Raw genomic sequence first — 25,473 nt, forward strand, 5'->3', positions numbered from 1 at the left:
AAAAAAAAAAAAAAAAAAAAAAAAAAAAGAAAAAGAAAGGTGTGTGATTAGTAACAATGAGGCTAAATGAGAGATTGAATTTGGGACTAGGACCACCACAATCTCCTCCCTCCTGTCTCCTTCCATCCCTCTACTGTCAGCCTCAGCAGGCTCCAATGTACACTTCCTTCCACTGGCCTTGCTACTTCTCTTGCAAAATTCCCAAGCAAAACAAGCATCAGAGCACTAGTGTGCATGTGACAGATGCGAAAATATTCAGATCTGGTGGGGTTTAGAGTAATTTCACTATTTGGGAGATGATACAGCAATCAGGTTGGCAGTGGTGCTGTACTTCACAAAAAAGAAACAACCATGGGGCCGGGAAGATGGCTCAGTGGAATAAGCACTTCCCTGGCAAGCACAAGGGTCTGAGTTCAATCCCCGGTTCCGCCAAAAAAAAAACCCCAAAACAAACCTACTAACAGCAATCATTTCTAATAATTTTATAATTAAATATTTTGTAGACTTTAGAATTCTGGAACTTTCATTCTCCTCCAGTATAGCAAAACCTCAATTAAATGTAATGTTGTTCTTGACAGCTTCCTGAGACTTTAACAAGACCATAAAGAAAAACCCTGCAAAAACCAAGACACTTGGGGGCCGGGGAGATAGCTCAGTAGAATAAGTGCTTGCCTGGCAAGCACAAGGGCCTGAGTTCAATCCCCGATTCCGAAAAAAAAAAAAAAAAAAAACCAAGACACTTGAATTGCATGAGTCTCTTAAGCAAGCCTTCTTTCACTTCCTGGCCCTGTGGCTTATATGTAATATGTGCTCAATAAATGCTCATTGCATGAAGGAGCAAAAAAACCCTTATGTGAAGCCACTTTATCTAAGTCAGTAGAGCATCACTGAGATGGCACAACTAGGACAGTGGTTCTTAAAGGAAAGTTACCAGGCCAGCAGCATTTTATCCCTTGCCCCACAGAACTGGAGACTATAGGTTGCTTACAGCACGCCGTGTTCTACAAATTTCCCTGGGTCATTCTGATGCCCACTAACAGGTGTGAGCCACAATCTAAAGAGATTCTTCCACAAAGAGATGCTTTTTTCTTATTCCACATGCTAAAGCTAAGAATCCTACTCTTGTAATTCCTTTGCCATCTCACTAAGAAAACCCCCAAGACTAAAACTTTACCAAGCCTTTTTCCTTTCCCTCCCCTCCCTTTCCCTCCCCTCCCCTCCCTTCTCTTCCCTTTCTTTCTTCATTTCTTTTTGGTACTGGGAAGAGAATCCAGGGCCTTACACATGCCGAGTACATGCTTTATCACTGTGCCATATTACCAGCCACAGCAAGTCTTACTGATCAAGGATTAAGCTGGATTCAGTGTCACACGGGCGAGAAGAGGAGATGTTCTTACCCTGTGTGATCTACAGAGGCAGGAATTCAGAATCCATTTAAAGCACCTGCTTAGGCAGATGCAGGGGCCAGGGGTTCAATCCCTGGGCCTGCCATGCCGGCCCCGGCCCTGGGGTGCAATGAGACAGCAATTGAGACTGGGCATGGTTGTGCATGCCTGTAATTCCAGCTCTTGGGAGGCTGTAAACAGATGGATCACTCCAAGTTGGATCTAGTAGTGAGACCCTAAACACCCTGCAAACCCTTCATATAGATAGATAGATAGATAGATAGATAGATAGATAGATAGATAGAGGCATTCAGCTCTGTATGTGACATTCAGTAGTGGAATAGGGTAAGGGGCTGAAGAGGCCCAGAAGCCTTCCCTCTGTCTGCAGTCTGTTTCCCATATGCTTTCCCACCAGAGACTGCGTGGCCTTTGAGATGACCCCATGGGAACACGCTCCCCTGTTGAGTCTTCTGTCCCCCTTCCAAATGTAGGCAGCCAGTGTGGCAACTCTGTGGCAGGAACTGAAGGCACACTCCTGCCTGATAGAGTGATTTAATTAAAAAAAAATTGGCCCAAATTGAATTTGCCTTCTAGTATTATTGTAGAGTGCAACTTTGCCTGGGATTGTTTCTAACATTAGGACTAAATATCTCACATATTGAAAAAAATCTTTCTGTCCTGGAGAAACAGAGATTTGGTCATACTGAGGACTGAGAGTACCAAGGAGAAAGTACATCCCAAGTTTTCCTTCTGATAGCCAAACTGATTTGTGACAAAAAGTGAGCTCTGAGCAACAAGAAAGGTAAAGGAAAATGATGAAGTGGGACTAATATAGTAGAAAGAACGTATGTTTGATTTCTTCAGTGGCTGTTGAGTAGACAAGCCACAGAAGTAGCAAGTGCAACAATCTTGTTTTGTTTTGTTTGTAGTACCAGGGACTGAACTTGGGACCTTGCATTTGCCAGCCAGGTGCTTATGCCACTAAGCAATATCTCTGGCTTACAACAATCTTTTGACCTTCTAAACTTAAGAGGGATTAAGGTGTGCTCCCAGCAATGGGAGATAGTCAAGGACAGAACCCTGCCCTTGGTGGGGTACAGCAGGAAATACAGGGGCAGGCAGCAGCTTACAGAGATAAACTTTGCAGAGCCTGAGTACATCGCACTAGGAAACCAAAGTCAGAACCCCTGGCACCTAACACACCCATGGGAAATCCTGCCCTCTCCTTTCTGTTTTTTCCTAGATCCCAGCCTACCAAAGGAGAAAAGAAACATGTTGAGAAGCAACATAGAACCCAGCACATGAACAAAAGTTGCCACAGCTAAAGGCCCCTTCATTCAAGGGTCAGTGGCCCCATCTCACAGTGGTCTCTGGCGATCCCTCTGCATCGCAGCCTAGTGTGATCAATGCTACAATCACGACTCAGATCCTAAGAATGAGAACCTTAGGGTTCTGGGGGCTGGGACAATAGCTCAGCGGTCCAAACGCCCACCTGGCAAGTGCAAGGATCTAGGTTTGATCCCAGTACCGCATGCTGTGCCAGCTCCGGAACCCTGGGTGCACTGTGGTGCCCTGAAACTGGGCGTGGTGACGCATGCCTGTAAACCCAGCCCTGAGAAGGCTGAGATAGGAGAATCACTATGAGTCCGAGCTGCATAGTGACACCTTGTACCAAATACATAAAAGATTTTTTAAAATTAATAAAAAAAAAATAACTGTAACTGGTACACACCTGCGTGAAAGGCACATTAGAAGTTTTAGAAAGTTTCCACTTTGGGTAAGACTATCTCAGTTCCAGATGATGTAGAAAGTTGTCCTCAAGTGCAAAGATAGAGGTTTGCTTTTAAAATGTAGCTCATTTCATGGCACTGCTGCGCTCTCAACATACACTGACTCTTCACTTCACCGAGACTGAACCTTAGCTACCTAAAACCAAGCCTGGACCAATCGCCAAGCACACCCAGAATCTCAGAGCTGCACCGTCCTATGTAGAGCTTTCATTTCTGCCAGGGCCTGAAGGTTCTTTATGGTACTAACACGGCCAGACCTGCACTGCTGGCTCCCCACTTCCCACCATCTTCCCTGGGCCTCTCAGGCCATGTCCCAAGCTTCTTTCTGCACCTCATCGGTGTCTAGCTTGTGCTCTCCGGGCTCCCAGGGCTCCTCGGAGTTTGGCCTCAGCTGTTTTTGTCCCTGGAAGTCACACAGTGAACTAGCTCACTGTCCTCAAGCTTTGACCCGCTGAAGCAGGATAGACTGCACAAGACTAGGTCAACAGGAGCCAAGGAGGGACTGGGGCTACATCTCAGTGTGCAGTCCTGCCTGGCAAGTGTGGGGTCTCAGCCGGGTTTGAGTCCCAGGTCTCACAAGGCAAAAGGAGAGACAAGGAAAGCAAGATTTTATTTTATTTTTTTTAATTTATTTTTTTTGCAGAACCGGGGATTGAACTCAGATCCTTGCGTTTGCCAGTCGAGCGCTTATCCTACTAAGCCATCTCCCCGGCCCCGAAAGCAAGATTTTAAATCTATACTTTTAAGAAAAAACTACAATCATTGTGTATATCTAAATTGTACCAATAAACTTAATTAAAACACACACATTTCCTTCTTTTCTCTTTTCCCCCATCCCAATTGTTCTTTCCTTCTGAGCAGTTTCTTTTCTTTTCACAATATTTATTGTACCTTTGGGATTCTAATTACTCTTTCAGTTTCTTATACAGGAGAGACAATATGCTGAAAAAGAAGAAAAAAAAGTGTATATACACACAAGATAGCTAAGATAATTGTATTACTAATTCCTATTAGTTCTTGAAAAGGGACAGCTAGCACTAATATTGTTTGATCAGTTTTGCATGTCTGTATCTGGTATTCTGAGCAACAACTTATAACAATATGCAAAATAATAACCATTCTTAATTTCTTATCTAGTTTTACACACACACACACACAATGCTGACAAACTTATCCTTAGAAAAGGTGAGTTAAATTTTTTATATTTCAGCCTTGGGGACCTCAGAGATTCAGCCTGGTGACAAAACCTTGAACTCTCAGTGAAGCCACCCTGATCCCACAGTGCTAGGATCACAGGAGTGTGCCGCCACAGCCTGCTGTGTTATTTTATTTATTATGGTGGTGTTTTTTGCTTGCCTGTCTGTGCCACAGTATAACGTCATGTGAGCAGGAGTGTGACCATGTTATTTACTATGTGCAATCTGTAGGCTGGCCCTCTTCACGGGTCCCCCAAGATTAGTAAAGAAACTCAATGATCTCATTTAGAGTAAAAAGTTTAGAAAAGTTGAGGTCAATTTGATATTGGCACAACATCCAAGCGCATGATTGTTTTTACAGTAATTTGTTTTTAGTGCAGTTCATAAAAGTATCAAACTGTGCAAATTGGATAACAGTCAATTGGGAAAAAAAAAAACCAACTGATCTTACAAAACAATTTGAAAAGTACTGTCCTGAGATAGTTTCTGGCACTTAGTAATAGTTCATAACTATTTTTTAATAAATAAAGAGAAGAATAAATGCCTAAAAAATAAATGTTCACATAGTAAAATTGAGGGTCAAGTCTGTATGCATTCCTGTCAGTCCTAGTGAACAATTCAAGTGGGTGGATCAGTGGCAAAGTGGCTTGTGTCATGCATTTCCTGGGATGCCATGTTTCTCTCCCTGTGCCATGAAGCAGTACACATCAGCCACCTAGGGACCTCTGAAACGCTGGCGAAAGGGGCTGAAGGCAGCTGTACCCGAGTCCCATGCACAGACTCCTGTCTCTGCATGGCTGCTCTGAGCGGAGGTGTGATGGAAGCTTTAGATCAATTCCCAGCTCCTGACCCAGCCAGCGTCTCTTGGGAATGGTGAAGCTCACTGCACATGAAGAGGCAGACCTGCAAGAAGCTAGTATGTGTCTGCTTTTTAAAGATCACAGCCAGGGTGCTGGTCTACACCTGTAATCCCAGTTCTCAGAAGGCTGAGGCAGGAAGATCATCACCATTTGAAGATCAGCCTGCACTACTTAGTAAGAGCTTCAACATACATACATACATACATACATGCATACATACATACATACATACATCACAATGCTTTTCTTTGGCCTACCAATAAAACAATGAAATAATGGGTCCAATAATTAAACACACAGCTTTAATTTGCTAAATGTCTCTAGAGGATACTCTCTTGTTTCTATAACTGATAATACAAACAAAACATTTGTTTTATGTCAGTTCATCTTTGCTGCTGTCCAAGATCAGGCAAATTTGACTCAGATAAAATGCTGTTTTCTTGCCTAACCTTTCTTTGCTTCCCTCCCTACCCAAAACATCAACAACAAAAGGAAACAGCTTGGATTATCGTAATTTGCTATACCAGTTATCTATTTGGGAGTGACTATAAAACAATTTATATGGTTCTAGGATTATTAAAAATACATTTAAATTTTTCTGACTTGCTTATTCAAATAGAGTCTCATTCCATTCTTGTTTCAATTATATTTCATCACAGCACTGTAAGCTCAAGAATTCAAAAACCGAAGCCTAGAGTTGGGGCTGGAGCTCAGTATAGATCCCAGGCAAGTGGAGGTCCTGGGTCCCATCCTCACCAAGAATACTGGGAAAGGGGCTCAGCATTAGAGCAACTGCCTGACACACACAAAGCCCTGGGCTCAGTCACCAAGAATGGGGACCTGCTGGTTAGCTCAGTTAAGTGTCTGCTCATGCAAATGCAGTCAGAGGCAGGATATCTCAGTGGGGTTTGAACGCACCTCCGCTTGCTTTACCAGACCTGCCCCTTAAGGCAGGCTGAAGTGCCCCCCCCCCCGGCAAAAAAAAAAAAAAAATCCTTCTCAATCACCAAGACTATAAAACTAAAGAAAAATACTTAGTCTAAATTGTAAGAGGAAAATCCATAACTGTGTAGCCATGACCCCAGAGAGTGTATGATCTACATGAAAATAACTACATTACAAAAGGGTGAGGTTAAGGACTATGCTCACAGCTAAAGGCCACAGAACCAGGGGAAAAGGCCACAGGGTGCAGGACAGCATGAACAAAGTCACGAAGGAGAGAAAGAACATTCCGGGCATGTGGGGGAGTAGAGAGCAGCTTAGGGCTTCTGAAATACAGAAAGAGAAAGAGACATGGTAGAAAGGAGTTCGAAAGGAAGATTAGGACCAGAGCAGAGAAAGCCTTGACTGCCATGTGCACAGCTTAGTGAGGGTGCTGTGATGCGCGGTGTGGCGCAGGAAGTGCTGTGCTCAGATTATTTATGCTGTGGAAAAAGAAAATTGACAGGGGAAGGCACTTAGGATGCAGTTGGAGTCTTCTGTAGGACAGTGGCTGTGCTCTGAGATCATAATGTCAACTGAAATAAATCAGACACACAGGCTTAGCCATCACACGGTTCCTCTTATACAAGAAACTCAAAATAGAGATAAAGAGCAAAAACAAAAACTAGATAACAGGAAAGAGGGAGATACAACTTTCTCAAGTCAAAAGCAAACAGAGAAATGGAGGGGAGAAAGAGGGCAGGAAAGGGGTGAGAAGAGGAATTACGTGTACCGCAAACACGTACTCAAAACAAATAAAGGCTGGCCATAGAGCTCAGCGGACTAAAACGCCTGCTTAGGCAGAGCGCAGGAGCCGGGGTTCGATCCCCGGCGTGTCTTGCTGGCCCCACCCCTGGGATGCGCTGAGAGGGCGACTGAGACTGGGCGTAGTGGAACGCGCCTGTAATTCCAGCGCTTGGGAGGCTGAAAACACTATGAGTCCGATCTGTGTAGTGAGACCCTGTAGACCCTGGACTAAATACGTTAAAATAAATAATTAAAACAAAACAAAACAAATAAGCAAATAAGTAAAATGAGTTCACACACACACAAAAAAGAATGTAAGGGAAAGTCACCATCATGCTGATACTAAAACCTGGTTTCAAATAGAAGGAAGGAACAGCTGCAAATAAGCCTCTCATACAAGTCCCTACTAAGTTCAACCTTAGAGGACATTTTTCTAAAGCCTGGAAGGATGATTGTAATCCAACAAGTATTTTTCCCCTTTAATAGCTGTTAGTTTAAACTATGGTATGATTTTTGTTCTCACCATAACTTTGGGCCTTACAGTAAGAAGTTTGTCTCCTAACTCATAGATTTGTATAATTTTATCAATAACGATACCCACCACGGCCACTAACACGTGATGAACCCTTTCTGTGAGCCAGGCACTGTGCTGTGCTTTTCAATGACACTAGTATGTTTAGTCCTCCACACAACCTTCAGTGTACATGTGCAGGTACTGAGGTAAGGCGTTACCTACCCTGATTAATACCACCCACAGGAACAGAGATCTGAATTCAGGCAGGCCTAACTCCAGAACCTGTTCCTTTAGCTATTCGGCTGTACTTTATTTTTCTTTTCAGGAATTATATGAATGTTAAAGTAAACTGCCACACTAGAACAAAGACCACATGAGACAAACAGGAAGATGAGAAATCAAAGCATGTCAGAAATCACATTAAATGTAAATGTACTAAAATGCAAATTAAAAGATAGAGGTAGCCTATTTGGATAGACAAAAATACCAAGCAAATTTTTGCACAATGGATTCTCCCTCGTCCCACTGCCTTTCCCCTAAATACTTGGTTTCATTGTTCCGTTCCTACTTCTACCTCATTGTGGCCTTATTCCTCAACACTATCTGGTTATTAGGACACAGTGCCTTTGGCAGGTCTATCACTTACTGCACATCACTGTGAAAAGTTCTGCTATAACAGATTCACCCGCTTGTTTCTCTAAGAGTTTAAATTCCATGTGGACTGAGAATATAAAACATTTACTCTTCATTTCCCACTTTATATTATACTGCCTTGTCATAGAAAAACAGGCTAAGTAGAAGAAATTTGGAGAGACTTGAGAAATGACTGTGTCTTTCAGAAAAATGAATGATTTTGTCTTTGAGTGTAGTATCAATTCTTTAAATTGAAAGGTTTCTATTCTTGGAAAAGTCTACATGATCCTAGTCTCTTCTGGTTCATAAATACTTTTCTAACTTGTTTTCTTTATTTTGCCTTCCGGAAGTATTGATAATTATAGCCACCTACAAGCCTGAACCAGGCTTCTACCATATCAGTAGCAAGGAATTTAGAAAAAGGACCAGAAACACCCATTTCTCAAGGTGTGTGGCAAGACATTTGTCTACTTGCTGAAAGAATGACCTCACTGCCCAAAACACAGAACCATCCCCCAAACCTCTATGCTTTTCCAAGCCCGAGGTTTTGGCTCTAAGCAACCTGCTCCTCTAAATCCCCCCCCCCTTTTTTTTTCAAAATTTTATTGATAAACAGATAGTAATGAGACAGTTTCAAATCAAATCGGAACTACAGATTCAACAAATAACACACTGCATATATTCTTCTTAGTGGTTAATTGCTGTACAAGATGCGGACTTGAGATCCTATTTACAAACACCATTAGAACAAATCACTCTATTAATTAAGAGAATGTAACTATATATCTATCCTAACCACTTTGAATACACAGATACAAAATGGACATTCATCTGTATACCCCATTTTTCCTAAGTTCCGTTTTTTCACCTTTTCTTTAACAAAATGAGGTTCTAGAAGTTTTCTGATTTGAGGTTCTTACAAATACAGGGAAAAGTAGGGACACTGATATTCATTTTCTTCCCTCAGAAATGTACATTGAAGCGGCATGAGAAGCAGTAACTTTACCTTTAATGCAAGTCTTGCTTCCAGCCTGGATGGCTTCCCCAACCTGAACTTTCTGCCAACACTGCTATTTCATTGAGTCCTGCCTTATGGACAGTCCTAGGCAAAGAGCTGACTGAAAAGTGCACAGACACGCAGGCGCTAGAAGCAGCATTTGAATCAACTTGTCACTCTTACCAGGTTTACAAGGGCCTTCCCAGGGGCTCAATCCGTGGGGATCTGGGGCAGCGTGACCTGTCTGAGGAGACGGTGCATCAGTCCTGGCAAGTGAGTGCTTAGAAAGAACCAGTGAGAAACATTACTTTTATCTTCTGATGAAACAGCTTAAAGTCAAGGCTCCATTAAACTAAGGGCCCCTTAGCCTTCACTTTAAGGGGAAGAGGGTAAGTGGACCGGTCCATTTATATGCAGCTCCCATCTCACCCAGAATTAAATAAATGTCCCCTCCTAAGGGCAACTAAAAGCAGTCTCAACACCTTTTGCTTCAGTCATTTATTTCCTCTTCTGTACAAGTTAACCTGGCCCCCTCTCAAATTAATTATAGTCCAGAATAGAAAAAACAGTTCTATGCTAATTTTTACCTTTCCTTAATTTTTATCAAGAAAGAAATAAGAAAACCTATAGGAAGGTATTAATCTACTTAACATTTCTAAGTACAGCATCCAAAGGATTTTGTTTTTTTAATCTTACATATGCTCAGCAGAGTTACTGGCAAAAACTGTACATTTTCTTCATTTCATCCTTTCAACATCAAATAGTAGGCAGCAAAAATTGGATCAGACTTCAAAGCCTGCTGTGGGCTCCAAGTCACAGAGAGACGCCTCCATTTCACATATTGAATTCGAGCAGGATATCAAAGTGCTACCAAAGAACCTCGGGTCCTCACTCAGAAAGAGGCTCCACCATCTGCGGAGTGGAGTGCTCACAGATCACCTCAGGGAGCAGCTAGCATTTATTCTCAGCAGCAAATTTCCAGGCTTTTGATTCTCCTCTTCACTGTACCTCCCTGACTCTCTCCTGAACCAAAGTTCTTTAGCAGGCTGGGCTTTTGTCTCAAAGACTTCAAAATACCACTAACAGGTTCACGTTTAGCTGGCCCAGCCAGCACGCCACAGACAGGCTTTGCTGTATGACTCGGACAGTTCTGAAGGTAGAGCATGGGTTCTTCAAAATAAGACATCCAGCTACCTTATGTACATGTCCTGCGAAGACATCGCACTCTCTTGGAGAACTCCGGGCTTGTAAATGCCTAAAAAAGTAACAATAATTTTTAAAAGGCTTTAAAATGATAATGAAAACCAAAATTTTAAAGAAGATTATTTTCCTCTAAAGAAGTATCAATATATATCTAGCTTTCTTTGTTTCCAAGCCAATGCTTGCTTTTAAGGTCACTGTCACCGTAAACAAATGCACATCCTGGTCACTGTTGCTTCTCTGTGTCACAACACATTCACAATGTGCCTGAAGTCGTAGGTCTCAGGAAACAGACTCTGCCATGTTGTGGGGTTGAGTTTGGGGTACTGAGTATTATCAGGCTGCCATAAACTTTCCCAGGAAGATGAAAAGAGTTAACAGTGACATTCCATACTCATTGCTTCTATCGTTCAAGAATTTAAAATGGGTTCTGAAGTCAAATGCTTGGGATGACACAGGATACATAGCTGGAGAGGATTACTACCTCAGGAGTACTCTTTAAACAATCCCAAGATACTTTTATGGAACTCTATGGCAGAAGCACAGGTTGAATGAAGTTTCTAAGCAATTCCTATCTGATGAAATACTAAGTTTTCATGGAACAAAGTTTGGAAGATGTAAGAATCAGTATGTTTCATCAAACATAGCTATATGATCAAGTACAATTAAACTGCAATTAAAATAGTAGCACACTATTTACACACAATTAAAATAGTAGCTTCTGTGACAATGCCTTCCAGATGGGACCCAGCAGACAGGAAAGGAAAAGGGAGCTTCCTCAATGTCCCCAACCACACCTGCACACACACATGCACATACACATGTGCCTGCAAACCCTACACACATATGCACACAATATACGCAGCTGCGCCCATAGAAAAACTATGTTACTGGATAATTATTCTTTAGTATCCTTTAGTGTATTTCTCATATACCCATTTTTTTTTGTGGTACCAGGGATTGAATTCAGGACCCTGCACTTGCCAGGCAAGAACTTATTCTACTGAGCTATCTCTCCAGCCCTCTCATATTATACCCAATGAGGAAATTGAGACAAGTTGTCCCTATGGCCTCTTCCAGTTCTACATTGATCATCTTATTTTTTACTTAAACTGACAAGTTCATTTATGAACTTATTACCTGTAAGCCATTTGGTGATACTGTCAACAAAATGCATCTCTATGTGATAGAGCACAAGCAATATGCCTATCAAACATCACATCAATACTTTCCAGGAAAGGACTATAATAAAACTTTTATTTATGTGCATGTTTATCATGCCTCCATGAATTGGGGACTGGGATTGCTTTATTTCACAATCTGTATCAGCATCTAGCCCAGTGCCTGGCACTGAGCAAATGCTCAATAAATATTAGAACATTTCAGTGGGCCCCTAAGATCTGAGGTGACCTGCAAGAATACCCTTAAAATTAAAGTTAATTAATATAGCACTACAGCACTGTAGCAATATAGCACTTCCTAATTTAAAAACAAATGCTTTTAAGAATCTAGTGAAAGCCTCACACCATTTGAGCTAAATACAACTGAAGAAGAAACTGAGGTTCAGAGAGGTTAAGAGATTTCCCCAGGTACCATGATGAATACTAGGTAGAGGTAAGACTTTAACCCATGTTCTTCTGGCTCCCAGTTCTCTGAACCATGTTTTCTCCAGAGATGTTTCCCAGTTTCTGGGCATCAACCCAAGGGACTTACTTATGTCAATAAATGAGTGGCCCAAGACCACATGGTGCCACAGTGCTACCATACACATGCCTCCTCTCAGGGCACAGGAAGAGCAATGCACATGGGAGAAGCCAGGAGGTCACCATTTTAATCCAGGACTGAGTCTCTGCAGCTAATGCCAAGACAGCACTGTCTTGGGAAGCCAGGCAGCATGAAAAACTCATCTTGAAGGACCCGAAGCAAGCCCAGGTGCCTTAGGACACTTATAGGACAGGTGCCTTCCAAATTGTACTGGGAGGCCTGGTAAGCTTTGGAGGAAAATGCAAGGAAGAGAATTTGGCTGTTCATTTACTACCAGCCCTGAAAATCCTGACTTTTCTGTCCCCTAAAAGAAAGTTATACCTCTTAAGTACTCTAAAGACCCACAGACCAATTCAGATGCCTTCCAACTCTTCCCGTGGAATGGCTCACCCTCCTGTCTCTCTCCTCATTTAAGTCTTTCAAAGGATCGGAAGCAGTTCAATGTAGTGTTCATATGCATTTCTTGCCTTGAAAAAGGCAGGCTGAACTATGCTGGTAAGGGAATAGTGACCATAGACGAATAGATGAGAAAATATTTGGTCACACAAAGTTAAGCAGGATCCTTTCCCGAGAAGCTTTCCAGAACCATGATAACAGATCAATAAAACCCCAAGAGAGGAAAAGAACAGGAAATCATGCCTAGACATGAGCAGCAGTGCCTTCTCCTACAGAGTACCCTGAAGGACTCTCGGTTCTTAGGACACTCCTTGGGAAACACTGACCTGAGCAGTTCTTTTCAGAACAAATTTCAATTTACTTTTAAGATATAGTACAAGTCAATTTTCATCACAAGTCTAACTGCCTCAAATTCCTTTTCAGTGATTTCGTTAGGCTTTCTCACCATGCACACATATGTGAAGACATCAGCAAGTGGACACTGCTCTGCAGTCCATCGCCAGCCAAATAGGAAAAGCACAGTAACAAAAAGATTGTGCTTATTGCACGCATATGTGCATATGTGCCACCAGGCATCAGGCAATCCGGAATGTACTGCTGTACAGCGATAACTATACGTAATACAGCCAACAGGATGTGGATGGATTCTGGATTTGCCATTTTGTTGTTGTTTTGTTTTTTTAAAATGTGTGGGGCAGCATTCCTAGCCCCTTACCCCTTTTTGAAACAAGGTCTCATTAAAGTCTTGAGACCCGTTTTTTTGTTGTTGTTGTTTGTTTGTTTGTTTTTCTGGTACTGGGGATTGAACTCTGGTCATTAAAGTCTTGACCTTGATTGGACTTGACCTTGCAATCCTGTTGCTTTGGCCACTGAAAGTGCAAGGATGACAGGTGTGCACCGCCATACCCAGCTGAATCTGTTTTCATACTCATTTTTACAGATGAGGGCGTTAAGGATCAAGGAGCTAATGACCTGCCTCATAACTGGTAAGCAGCATAGCGTAGGACCTGCTCACTGTGGAAAAGGAAATGCTAAGAGGAAATGATGGACTCAGGCAAGAATTTTCAATTGCTGATAAAACCATCAGACAAATGGCTGGAGGGGCCCAAGACCATATGGTGCCACAGCGCTATCATACACATGCTTCCTCTCAGGGCACAGGAGGAGCAACGCATGTGAGAGAAGCCAGGAGGTCACCATTTTTATCCAGGGCCAAGTCTCTGCAACACTAATGCCAAGACAACACTGTCTTGGGAAGCCAGACAGCATGAAGTACTCGAAACCACCCGGTATGTATGATTTTTCCTTTCAGTCAAAACATTTAACCTGAATCTAATTGAGACTTTAGATCTATCTTACAGTTTAGACAAAACATCAAACATCACAGAATGCAAGGAAGCAAGCAGATAAATACAGAAGATCAGCTAATTGAGAGGATAATCTGTACAATCTCTTAAAAAATCTGAGTCATGCAAACCAAGACTAAGACATAGCAACTTGATATAAATTAGCACTCACATTAGATCCTGGATTGGACAAAGAGGTGCAGAGGACATTCCTAGAATAATTGGGAAAATTTGACTATGTACTGATATTAGACAAAAATTGGGAAATTATTCATTTTTAAAGGGTAGTATAGTTTTCAACCTGCTGGAAACTTAAAGATAAGCATTCTCTGCCTCTGTTAGGAATCATATGCTCAGAGGCAGAAGTAGTGATTCTGGCTATCAAAGGGTGGTGAACAGGACCTGGTTCCAGAGCTCCACAGTGCCTCAGAAGTGGAGCTGTAGTCTCAAGCAGATCGCCTCCAGGGCTCAGCTGCTCCGCTCCAGTCTGTGCACTCAACTGCGCATTGTAGCAAAAAGGAAACGCTGTCACTGTTGAGAAGCCTTCTGCTGGGCATCTGCCCTGAAAAATACCCCAAGGGAAACTCCCATCTAAGTCTCTCTGAAACCCTCATGACCGGATGAGGGCAGGGAGCGTGTTGGCCCCTGAGTAGCTGGCTGCCGGGAAGCCTCAGCCTCTCTCTGCTTCCACAGCAAAGATCATGAAGCCAGCTGGCTCTGTCATGCTATGCTGGCGACACTAGGCGAAGCCACCATGGCCTAGGGACCGGAACCCAGATTCACAGGCTCTAAAATTAAATTTGTTCATTCACTGAGGGATGATGATTCTGGGGGGAGCTGCGCTGTACCAAGCAAACTCAGAAGAGCCACAGTGGAATGCCAGTATGGGATTCTGCACGGAGCAGTGTGTTCTGGATGTCCTTGTCCCCTCACTGGTTGGTTTTGCTATAGTTGGGAGAGCAAATTACACAGTGGAATTGGAGCCGGCAAGAAGAGTGCTCTCTGAGGATGTATCTGATTGGTCAGGGCTTTCCCACTTTGGAGCTAGAATCAGTTACTCTTCTCCTGTGTGACAGTGGAGACACACGGGCCACCTGCTGAGTCTCCATTCTCTTAGCTTCCTCAAATTACATTTTCTGTGTACTTGGTATTAATTTTGAGTTTCTTCAGATTGCCTTATCTTCTATCAATTGCAATAGCTCCTAGATGAACCAAGAAACTCATTAGTGCCTCACACATGAAAACATATTCTAATTTCTAAACAGGATAGGTTGCAGCTCATTCATCATGGGTTGATTTTTGTTAGATTCCTGCTGTCTCTAAATTTAGGGAGCATTTTTCAATGCAAACTCATGACTTGGTGCCCTGGAAAAAAGCAAGCATAACCATGCAAATTTGTTCCTGCTTCTTTGATAGCCTTGAATAAGTACCTTTGGATCTTTTACTAAGAGGTAAATTTCTTGGTTCCAAGAAGGAGCAGATAGGCCGCCATACAGAAGATAAGCTCGGATCAGGATATTCGAACTGTGTAGAGCCCTGGGGCAGCAAGGGAGGCAAGTTTCAGATAAGCAAGTCCTATAACTTTCCTTATGAAAGTTATTACCAGGCGAGATAAGAGAAAACACAAATATCTTTGGAATCAATCAGGTTCAAAACATTCACACCCTGAAGGTAAATGAGACATTTAAGAAATGACATCAAGGGAGAGGACACTGTCCTTTGTTAAGCTCCCCTGCCGAGCACTGGAGCACTAACAGAATTTCCATGTGACTTTGCCGTAGGTGGAGCCACATATCAGATATAAAATGTGAGCTTTCCAAGGGCTGCAGGTATAAAGGGAGAACGCTAGCCCTGTCGCTGTGCACTGTCCCTGATTCGCCTCAGCATAGCGTTGCATATTCTTCTGACTGCTTCTATTTATTGAAATAGCTTTGAAGACACAGGGAAGTGGATGATGGTATTAAGATGGTTTCAGAAGACGGCAAATTATCACATTAAGTTCAAAGGCACCCAAAATGTGTATGTTAATGAATCTTTTCTACAAAACTTAGAAAGCTAGGAGTCTAGAATGCTTTTCTTTTACCCTCTTCACTATCACCACCACTGCCATGCACACACACACACACACACACACACACAATTGGTCATGCAATCACAGTATCTCTCAGGTTGTATTCATGTTTCAAGCCTTTGAACACTGCCCACCTGCCGTGGCATTTTACCCCGTAGCTTACAGCCAGCTCCTCTGAAAGCATTTCAGGTGCCACCCCACCCCACCTCTCCCATTATAGACAGAGTTGGTGGCTTCCTGGTGTAGTCATAGGATATACTGCTACTGAGAGTGGTTCTGTAGCCATTCGTCTTGGGAGCTTTATGACTCTTCATCAAGGGAGGAGCCCGAAGAAGAGCAAGCGCTGGAAACCACTTGGCTTTGGAGGAAAAGGACTCTTCCTATTGCTGTGCTTATTAGTTTTGTCTTTCTCCCCCAGCTGAAGAACATTCTCCACATTCCCAAGTTATCTGAATATGCACCAAGAGCTAATTGGTGAAAATGTCATAATAGTTTTCTTTCCCTCTAAAATAAATATCTAAAAGAACTGACAGAAAAATATTACCTTCTTTTTTCTGATTAAAATTATTATCATTATTTGCAGTGCTCATAATTGATTCCAGGTAGCATGGAGCTACATCCTCAACCTTAATTTTATTTATTTATTTTTATTTATTTTTTATTTTTGGTGGTACCAGGGATTGAACTCAGGACCTTGCACTTGCCAGGCAAGCACTTATTCTACTGAGCTATCTCCCCAGCCCTGTTTATTTTTATTTTGAGAGAGGTTCTCAGTAAGTTGCTCTAATTGGCCTTTAATTCAAGATTCTTCTGCATCAGCTTCCTGAGTAGCTGGGAGTATGCCACCATGCCTAGATAGCTAAATAATTTTTTTTTTTACAGTTGAAAATAGTATGCATTCATTATTATATTATATAAAATACAGATATTCAAGGGGAAAAATACAAATCAGGGATAATCCCCATGTCAGATATAGTTAGTTCACCTTTGATGTGTATCTTTTTTAAAAAATGTATTTTAGTACAGGGACTATAGTGTCTCACTGCACACATCAGACTTGTAGTGATTCTCCTGTTTTCAGCCTCCCAAGTGCCAGGGATTACGGGCACGCACCACCATGTCTAGTCTCAGACGCCATCTCAGTGCTTCCTGGGGGTGGGGCCAGCGCGGCGTGCAGGAGATCAAACCCTGGTCCCCGCACCCGCGTAAGCAGGCGCTTTAATCCGCTGAGCTACCTGACCGGCCCTTTTGATGTGTATCTTGATGATACATATATTACATATTTTTTAAAATAATGAATGACTTATTTACCATTAGGTGATAAGTAACTTAACTGATTATTTTCAATATTTAAATAAACTTTCCACACTAGAAAGAAGAAATCATTAAATATTCAGAGCATATAGCTGCAAATATTCATCTAGTTATTTTACTAGGATAAAGCTTAAAGGTAAACTTGTTGGATTAAAGGGTGAGAAAATCTTTTCCCTATCTTAAAGCTCTTAAATTATATCGTCAAACTCCTTAGAAAAGCAACAGAAGTTAACATGCTTAAATTAAGAAAGGAGATATTTCCCAAAATATCACCAGTACTGAGTATTATCAGTCTTTTTCATCTTTGGCCAAAAAATGTGGTATTGCTCAATGCTTTTAATTTAACTATTTCTTAATTTCTAAAAGTAATCCTGGGTTTTATCATAGAGTGCCAAGGGAATACAACAAGAATAGGAAAAGAGAAACTAACAATAGTGCAAAATTAACTTCATCATTAGTCAGAAAAAAAGATAAACAGGGAGAAATGAGCCTCAGATTTTTAATTACTTCTTCCCGTCAGTTTTGGATACTTGGTATCTTTCACAACCATTTTTAAAAAAATTTTTATTTATGTATGTGTGTGTGGCCAGCTCAGCCCACCAGGGGCGGGGCTGGATGGTGTGTGGTGCTGGGGGATTGAACCGCAGTCCCTGTGCTTTGCTAAACTTGTTTTAAGTAGGTACTTTAGACCACTGAGCCATCTCACCAGCCCCAACCATTTTGAATGTATATCCTGTATCACACACCTTGATCCACTCATTCATTGTCCCTGAATGAGCTGAATGTGCAAGTTATATTTAAATATGTGGATTTTTTGCTCTAAAACACACAATTATTTTTTGTTTTAGAACATGGCTCAAAGACAAATTCATCAGAAAGGCCCAAAAGCTGACAACACTTCATCCCGCCACTGCTCTTAGTACTGGTTAGATTTACGGATTTATGCTAATTTCCTGAGTCCCACTGAGCCCTTTAAACCTGATTATATTTGTTTGCCTCATTGCTTTTCCCCAACCAGGAGCTCAGCCTTAATTTGTATCTTGCCTTCTCATTTCCTTACCCCCTCCCTCACTACTTTATTGCAGGCAGCTGTGACTGCCTGGGAGTCTGAGGTAGGCACAGGAGTGCTCATCTGCAACAGACAGAGCTCAAAGAAAGCCTTGCTTCGGTTTGGGGTTGGGAAGGAGAAGAGAGCTGCGATGAAAGGCATGGCGACCAGTAGGGAGGACCACGGAGACAGCTCCTCCTGAAGGGAGACAATCTGTCTCCATTTCAGTTCACCTTTGCCTTATTCTTTGTACCGATACGCGTGGAGCTGACTAGGCTTTACACCATCGATTGGCTCTAAGCAATGCACATAGGCCCAGCTCAGATGTGTAGGCATTGAAGCAAAGCCACAGATCTGGGAAGCCCTGCCTAGAGCTCCATACTACTAAGTGAGAGCTGGCAGACAGATGTCGTTGTCCTAGGACAACAAAGACACCAGAGCTGAAGCAGTCCACCCCAAACACGAGATACCTCCTCAAACCGTGTTAGGCAGCTTCTTCCAAACGTAGAGGCTACCTGATACCAAATCCACACTCCTTCTGCAGACCGCCCTTTGCACATCGCAGAGGCGCCACTGTGCCCCCAACCCAGCCCAGCTCACGGCACGCACGTACGCACGCACGCACTTCCCGCCACTCTCACAGTTGCTCAATCCGACCCATGCCCCTCTTCACGAATAAAACCTGAGTTAGGTTTCCATTAGCCTTTGTTCTGCCTAGACTTAGGACCCCTTGGCTCCCCACAACTACAGATATGTCTTTGTGTCTTTATTCTTGCAGTGGGTTGCACTGCAAGTGATAGATTAGAATTTACTTGAGATAATTCCAATAACTTTTCTCTTCGATTATAATTTATAAATTCCCCAGACTGCAATGAGGTCCAAATGGGTGCCTAGAACTAGAAGGGATGCAGGGCTGAGGGATGAGGCTGGCACAGGCGCAGGGGCTGAGCCGGGCTGTGTGTGGCTTCCACGCGACTGCAGAGAGTCCTGGGGATGCAGTGGGAGCAGGTACTGTGCTGAGGATGTGGCTGGACCATTTCACTTTATCCCTCAGCAGTGCTGGTTACCACAGTGTACCAAGTGTCCCCACATCACACTCAGGAAGTGGAAGTTTGAGCTGAGTGGTAGCGTAGTTGAGTGGAAGTCTGTGGCCTCTAGCACTTCTTTGTGTGGTATTAGAGATTGAACCTAGGGCCTTCACACTGAGCTACCGCTCTAGCTTTATCTTATTTTTTATTTTGAGGTAGCGTCCAGCTAGGTCACTCAGGCTGGATTCACACTTGCGACCATCCTGCCTTAGCCACCCAGAGTGCTAGGATTACAGGCATGCGTCACCAAGCCCAGTTTGGATTGTTTCGTGTTTTGGGGTTTTGAGAGAGAATCTGTCTATGTAGTCCTAGCTGCCCTTGAATTCACTGCGTAGCCCAAGCTATCCCGGACCTCAAGATAGTCCTGCCTCAGCCTCCTAGGTGGCAGCAGTACAGCCCAAGCCACCTGTCTATTGTCCAGCTCCATTTTGTTGCTCTTGACATTTAGTCACAGGCACAGCTTGGATCTGAATGAGCAGCAGGCACCTGGGGCAAGTAACATTTACTTCTAGAAAACACCCAGCAAGCCCCGGAAATAAAGTCCATTACAGCTGGAGATGCCTAAACTCCTACCCTGGGCTTTTATGTACCTTGTGTCTATGGACCAATATACAGATGTACACACTGTAGCACACTTAGGCTCCACTTCAGTGGCAAGTCCTTCGGAAATTCTGAAAGCAATGCACGTGACACTGCGGTCAACCTGAGTTCCTCCACAGTGTCCCTAATATCACTCATGCATCTCACCAACACTGTTCAACTTGTCTCCTGCTGTTCTAGGCACTGGGATAGAGCAGCGAACAGGAGCCCTGGTAGGCCTCCGCTGAGAGCCCACGTGCTAGGGGCAGACAGTAACTGAAAGGAGGACACAGGACGCAGCATCCAGAACAGAAGTAAACTCCAAGCAGCGGAAAGCAGAGAAAAGAAGGTACAAAGTTCTGGAGGCAGGGCAGCAATTTTAGCTTGACTGACTCTGCAGGAAGTGACATCTAGGTAAAGAGCATAAGGGACAAGCAGGGATTAATGTCTTTGAATATGTTTTCCAAGATCCTAAAGGGAAAAAAGTTCTGTTGTGGGATGTGGAGGTCAGAGGAGGCTGTTGACACCTGCCAAGGTTAGCAGCGCGAGGCAGGGTCTGCATTGTGCTAGCCACACCTGGATTCGGGGGCCAGGGCTCCCCATCACCTGGGCTACGGTTACCAGACGAAATCCGAGATGCTCGGCTGAATGTGAGTTTCAGATAAGCAACAGATAGTTCTTTAGTATAAGTAGTTTCAAATACTTCATGGGAGATACTTATAAGGAAAAGATTATTTGTATAAAATTCAAATCCAAGTTAGTATCCTGCAGTTATACTTGCCACATCGAGCGAGCAACTCTTACCTGGGCAAACCAGCGTCTCCACACTTGATCAGCAGAACAGAGAGAAAAACTTGCTTGAGCTAGGAGAAAATGATTACCTTATAGTTTCAGGCAAATTATAAACTTTAATTAATAGAATTTTAAAAGGAATTTATGTGTGTGGAGTGGGGTGGGGTGCATATGTGTGTAAATTCAGTGGTACAGTGCTGGCAAAGCCCTGGGTTTGATCCCCAGCACACGCAAGACAGAAGATGGGGAGGAGAAGAGAACAAGGATATGTGGGTCAGAAGTTAGAAAAAAAACCCAACTTAACAAAGTGTTATATTTATTGTTTATGATTTTGCACTTCTGAAAGACAAATCCCTAAACACAGAAACTTCAAAGGAGAATGATAATGATGAGGCATCCTAGTGGCTCCCCTTCTGCAACCTCTGCCTTCCTCTGGGTGGGATCTTACGGTAACTTGTGGGCTGAGCTACTTTTGAGTTATAGATTTAGTGCTTTAAAGACTGAAGTAGGCCAGGGCAAAGCTTCGTGGAGAGAAAGGAGACTTCAGAAACCATCTACTACATCTTTTCCATACAGTCACTGGGGAAACTGAAGCCCAGAAGGACAGTGTGTCTTGCCTGAGTGAATGACCCAGGACAGCTGGGTGTAATCCCATCTAAGGTGCTGTTCTTTGCACCACCATGCCTGTGTGGGATCATATGGCACCCACTCTTCCTCATTTAGCTCTGAAAGCAATTTGGGGAAAGAGAAGCACTGAAATGAGGGGTGTGACATGCACAGCCTTCAATGGTGGGCTTGAAGACCGTGGTGGGACGGAGGCGGCTTACAGCAAAGAAAAGCCTGAATGAGACTGTGTACAGCGAGAGGTGACTATTAACAGTATCACAGCAGAGAAGTCCGGGGACAGACACCAACCAGGGCAAAGATGATGTGAATATATTCTTAGGTGTGGATGGAGAAGGATCTGGAATCAAAGAGACTGGCTAATCAATCGCTCTGTGAAAAGACAGAAAGTGACACTGACTTGCTTTTTTATTGTAATTTTTAATTTAATTCATGTTTATAACGAAGATAAAAGAAGAGTACAAGGAAGTCTGCGTATCCCTCAGCAGCATCTCTGATTAGCAACATTTTACATATTTGGTTTTCCTCCCTCTCTGTCCTTCTGTAGGTACCAATATACATATCCATCTATACACAAAAACATATGTTTTTCTGAATCATTGGAGACTTGTTTGAAAAGTGGACACTCCATCCCTAACATCCTTCAGTGTCTGTTTCTTAAAAGAAAAGGCGTTCTCTTTACATGGCTAGAAAACAAAATCAAGGAGTAATAGCATTAATCTACGGATTGCATTGAGATTGTGCAAAGGTCTCCATAATGTCTTCTGTAGCAATAGAAAGCCTGGATCACACAGCGCGATCAGTTGTCATGGTCATCAGGTCCCCGTAGTCTCTTTTCATCTGGGACAGTTCCTCAGACTTCCTCTGTTTCATTTTGAAGCCCGCAGGCCAGGTATTTTGTCAAAGACCCCTCCTTTTGGACTCAAATGTGATTAAACGCAGATCACGTATATTTGGCAGGAAACCTGCAGAAGCGATGTGTTTTGCTCAGAACCTCGTCTCAGGAGCTGCACGCTGTCAGCTGCTCAGTTATGGGCGATGCTGACTAACTGTCAGCACTCAGTCCAGGTGCTTTCTGCTGGCCCCTCCACCACCTTACTGTAATAAGTTTCTTATGAGGATTCGCTCTAAAACCCCACAAATGCTGGCTTGTGACTCCTTCAACTTTCACCCACCAGTGTCAGCATTCATCCATGATTCTCACTTGCAACAATCATTATTTTGGCAGTTGCCAAATGGTGATTTTTTCCTTTTCCATCCTTTCGAGCACACTTACTGTCTCACATTTTATTTTTTCATTTTTATCTATTTACTTTTCATTTATGTATTTGGTACAGGGTCTTACTACACAGCTCGGACTCTAGTGATCCTCCTGTTTTCAGCCTCCCCAGCACTGGGATTACAGGCATGTGCCACTATGCCCAGACTCAGCACACCCCAGGTGCAGAGCCAGCAAGGCATGTGGGACTGGGGATTGAACCCTGGTCCCTGAACTTGCTAAATCAGGCGCTTAGTCCACTGAGCTATCACACTGGCCCTGTTTCACATTTTAATTGACAAGCAATTTCTTCTCTTTTTCTTCTTTCATTTTGTCAATGTGGATTCATGAGTTCTTCTTTTATTCAATGGATTACACTCTTTTATCATCATTTACTTCCACGTTCAGTGTCCTGAATTTGGCACTGGCTTGATTTTAGTTGGGAGAAACAGACTTCAAAAACAATGCACAATACTAAAACTTACCTAAAGACAGGTTGATGCCTACAAGGAGCAACTGCTGCTCCTATGTATGAGTGCTTTTGGTGTGCTGATGCGATATGATGGGTTTACATGTGGTATCTCATTTAGCTTTCATGACTTGGTTAGGGAGATCCGGTGCCATGTGATCTTCCATTTGAACACGTGAACACTGAGGCTCTGAGCAATGCGTGTGTTCAGGAATTTCCTACCCTGGAAGCAGGTCTAGTGGCCTTCAGGAGCTCTGTTCACACCACCGGGCCACCATACACTAGAAACCCACAGGCAAAAGCAAGGCGTTCGAAGCAGAGCTGTACTGTTCCTGAGGGTAGCTCGACATGTTCCCAACACATGCAGAGCAATCTGATATCTTTTAGTTCTTACAAATTCAACCATTGGAAATTATACAGATCAATTGTTGCACCCGGGACTTCCCTAACCCGCTTTATTTCAACTGTCCAATACTACACACAATTCAGTGAGGCCACAAGAGAAAGAGATCTTCTGTGTCCATGTCAACAGACCCAGGTCCAGAAAGGCAGGATTTGTTCACATCTCCCAGGGAAGCCTTTTGTTGGAGGAGGGGGACACTGGCAATTGAATCCAGGGTATTTGCACTAAACTGACCCCCCAGCCCATTTTTATTTTTTATTTTGAGACAGGTTTTTACTAAGTCATTCAGGCTGGGCTCAAACTTCTAGTCTTCCTGCCTCAGCCTCCTGAAGGATTGGGATTACAGGCCCACACTAGTATGCTTGGCTCCAGGGAAGCATTCTTTTTTTTTTTTTTTTTTTTTTAATCTATTTAGTACAGGGTCTACAGGGTCTCACTATGTAGCTCGGACTTGTAATGACCCTCCTGTTTTTCAGCCTCCCAAGTGCTGGGGATGGGGCTGGCATGGCATGCTAGGGATTGAATCTGGGTCCTTTTGTCTGTCTAAGCAGGTGGTTTAATCTGCTGAACTACCTGGCCAGCCCTCAGGGAAGCATTCTTGCCTCATGGTTAAAACATGTAAAAGCCACATTTGGGCAGAGGGGGAAACTAAGGCAGAACAGACTGAGGATTCTTAAAAAATTTACTGTCTTCTCAGGGCTTCAGGTCCCAGGCGAAGAGGCTGCAGCACCCACTGCCAGCCTTCCCCACAGGCTAACAGATGAGATCCTTCTCCCCCCACGCCAGACAATGCCGCCCCCACTATCACTATGCCACCACCACCACGGTTAAGTCCAAATCTCAGATTCTGCAAGAATGAGCTTAGGTGAAAGGGAACTTCATGCTAGGGCAAATAATTTAAATAATGTTCCTGCCTTCCAGGGGAAAGCACAGTTGAATCTGAGGATAATGTTCTTACCCTTGCAGGAAGAACCAACTAAAAATAAAAGACGACAGGTACTTCCTGCCCATCAATAAATCCAATCAGCAGAGAGGATGCCTCAACCTGGTGCTAGGCAGTTAATGCCAGCCTAACTCCCTCCGCCCGAGAGCAGCCATGTGGTTCTCAGAGCCAACAGCTGCCAGGCAGAACCCTTCAGATTAACCCATAGGTGGTGTTGAACCACTTCCCATTAAGATATTTGGAAAGCAAACAAAAATGATAGCCCCACTCTGAGTTTGGGAGCCATCCAGGAGTGCTGGCTGTTCTTGTTGACACAAAGGACTCTCTGGGGAAGGCCACTCCGGCCTCCGTCTCCAGACTGTGTTGATCTTGGGCCATCAGAATCTTGGTATCAGAGACTGTTTATTATCTAATTTCCCAGACCCAGCAGTCACAAGAGGTCCCCTTTGCCAGAGTTTTCTATTGCACTGTCTTCCCAACCTCCACCACTCCGATGAAAGGGACATAGCTACTCCTCCCCCTGTTTTGTCTATGGATCAAGGAGATCAGTTGGAGAAGACACTGAGATGCACATGGAGAGACTGTGACACTACTACTGTTAACAGCTTTGATGGCAAACATTTGCTCAGGCTGCTTGTTTACGAAGTGACTGGGGTGATGCTGATGGGAAATATATGAGCATATTTGTGTCCAGCAGGTAGGAACCACTGCTATTTCATTCACGAAATATGCTTGATACTGAAACAAATATTTTTTTTCTTTCCAATGTAGAGAAGAAAATGAAATAAAGTTAGTAAGTTTGAGGGAATACAGAGTTAATTTTTCAATTTATAATATTATAATCTAGTTATCTTTAAGTGTTCATAAAGAAATATTCCTATACAAAATGCATTTTTACACACAAAAAAAATGTTTCTTGTAGTATTTTCCACTTGACTAAGTTTTTGTTGCTCAAATTCTTTAACATAAGTTCAGTATGTAGGGGCTGGAGAGATGGCTCAGTGGTCTAAAGCACCTACTTGAAACAAGCTTGGCAAAGCACAGGGACCGCGGTTCAATCCCCAGCACCACATGC

At 43.2% G+C, this 25,473-nt stretch overlaps 1 protein-coding gene across 5 annotated transcripts in view; it reads right to left on the minus strand.

The window, feature by feature from the left end:
* The window catches only part of Myo3b (myosin IIIB), a 472,753-nt gene that overhangs the window by 111,980 nt on the left and 335,300 nt on the right, over window positions 1-25,473 (minus strand). For 3 of the 5 annotated variants that reach the window (XM_023719168.1, XM_023719166.1, XM_023719170.1), the window contains 2 exons: window positions 10,298-10,358; window positions 9,287-9,383 (listed from right to left, as the gene is read on the minus strand). In XM_023719168.1, coding sequence (XP_023574936.1) covers window positions 9,287-9,383; window positions 10,298-10,358 — 158 coding nt within the window. The remainder of the gene's footprint in view (window positions 1-9,286; window positions 9,384-10,297; window positions 10,359-25,473) is intronic. The other 2 variants (XM_023719169.1, XM_023719167.1) reach the window with 1 other exon arrangement.

This window comes from Octodon degus, unplaced genomic scaffold, assembly GCF_000260255.1.
Source record: "Octodon degus isolate 3935 unplaced genomic scaffold, OctDeg1.0 scaffold00065, whole genome shotgun sequence".
Classification (NCBI taxonomy): Eukaryota; Metazoa; Chordata; class Mammalia; order Rodentia; family Octodontidae; genus Octodon; species Octodon degus.